Raw genomic sequence first — 1,052 nt, 5'->3', positions numbered from 1 at the left:
GAGCATAAAGGGAGGGGAGGGGAAGATGGGGAGGGGCTGGGCTGGGAGAGAAGGGGGCGAGGGAGATGGGGGGCGGGGCAGAGCAGAGGGTGAAGGGGCGGGCAGTGGGCGGAGAAGACGGGGAGGGGCGGGACGGTGCTGGGTGAGAAGGGGCGTGGAAATGGGGAGGGCAGAGGGTGAAGGGGGCGGGCAGTGGGCGGAGCAGACGGGGAGGGGCGGGATAGAGGGGCGGGGCAGTGTGGGGTGACTTGGTTAAACTCGCCCCTTCCCTCTGTAACTGTATGTTGGGGGAGCGACGTCTGTTTCCCCCTATCCCTCCGCCGTCAAACCGCAGCTCCCATCGTCCCTCCGGCGGTGGACGTCTTGACCGTTTTCCCTCTCGCCCACCGGCGCCGTCTCCATCCAACTTCCGGTGAGGGCGCGGCCCCACCCCTAACCTAAACATCCGGTGAGGGCGCAGCCTCGACCCCCGCCACCCATCCCAACTTCCGGTGAGAGCGCGGCCCCTATCCACATCGCGAGCCGGAACCCTCCACCACCACACACAACATCCGGTGCCACGCATTTCCGTTTCCGGGTGGTGGGTGTTGTTGCTAGGTTTCAAGATGGCGGCGGCTGCGGCGGCGGGTCGGGGCTCGCTGTTTCTGGGCCCCGGGGGATGGCGGTGGTCGGGGGCCCGGAGACGGAGGAGAAGGAGGAGGGGGTTAGCGGTTCCCGGGCTGCAGGCCGCCCTCTTGTTACTGCTGCTGCTGGGCTGGGCGGAGGGAGGCGGCGGTGGCGGGGGCCGCTACCAGGTCGGGGAGGCGGTGACTGTGTACGTGAACAAGGTGGGCCCGTACCACAACCCGCAGGAAACCTACCACTACTACCGCCTGCCCGTCTGCCGGCCCGACCGCGTCCGCCACAAGAGCCTCAGCCTCGGCGAGCTGCTCGACGGCGACCGCATGGCCGAGTCCCTGTACCAGCTCGCGTTCCGCCGCAACCAGAGCAAGAGGCTCCTCTGTGAGCTGAGGCTGGAGCCGCCCGAGGTGGGTGAGAGAACCGTGGGGAGG

General features: G+C 68.5%; 1 protein-coding gene across 1 annotated transcript in view; it reads left to right on the top strand.

The window, feature by feature from the left end:
* Positions 1-276: 276 nt before the first annotated feature.
* Positions 277-1,052, top strand: part of LOC125482204 (transmembrane 9 superfamily member 1-like) — a gene marked incomplete at its 3' end in the record, with an annotated part of 2,980 nt that continues 2,204 nt past the window's right edge. The window contains exon 1 of the mRNA XM_048594216.1: positions 277-1,028. Coding sequence (XP_048450173.1) covers positions 606-1,028 — 423 coding nt within the window. The remainder of the gene's footprint in view (positions 1,029-1,052) is intronic.

The sequence above is a fragment of the Rhincodon typus genome, unplaced genomic scaffold (assembly GCF_021869965.1).
Source record: "Rhincodon typus isolate 14 unplaced genomic scaffold, sRhiTyp1.1 hic_rhity00007079, whole genome shotgun sequence".
Lineage (NCBI taxonomy): Eukaryota > Metazoa > Chordata > Chondrichthyes > Orectolobiformes > Rhincodontidae > Rhincodon > Rhincodon typus.
The sequence above is the reverse complement of the archived record's forward strand: the minus strand, read 5'-3'. Positions and strand labels throughout refer to the sequence as shown.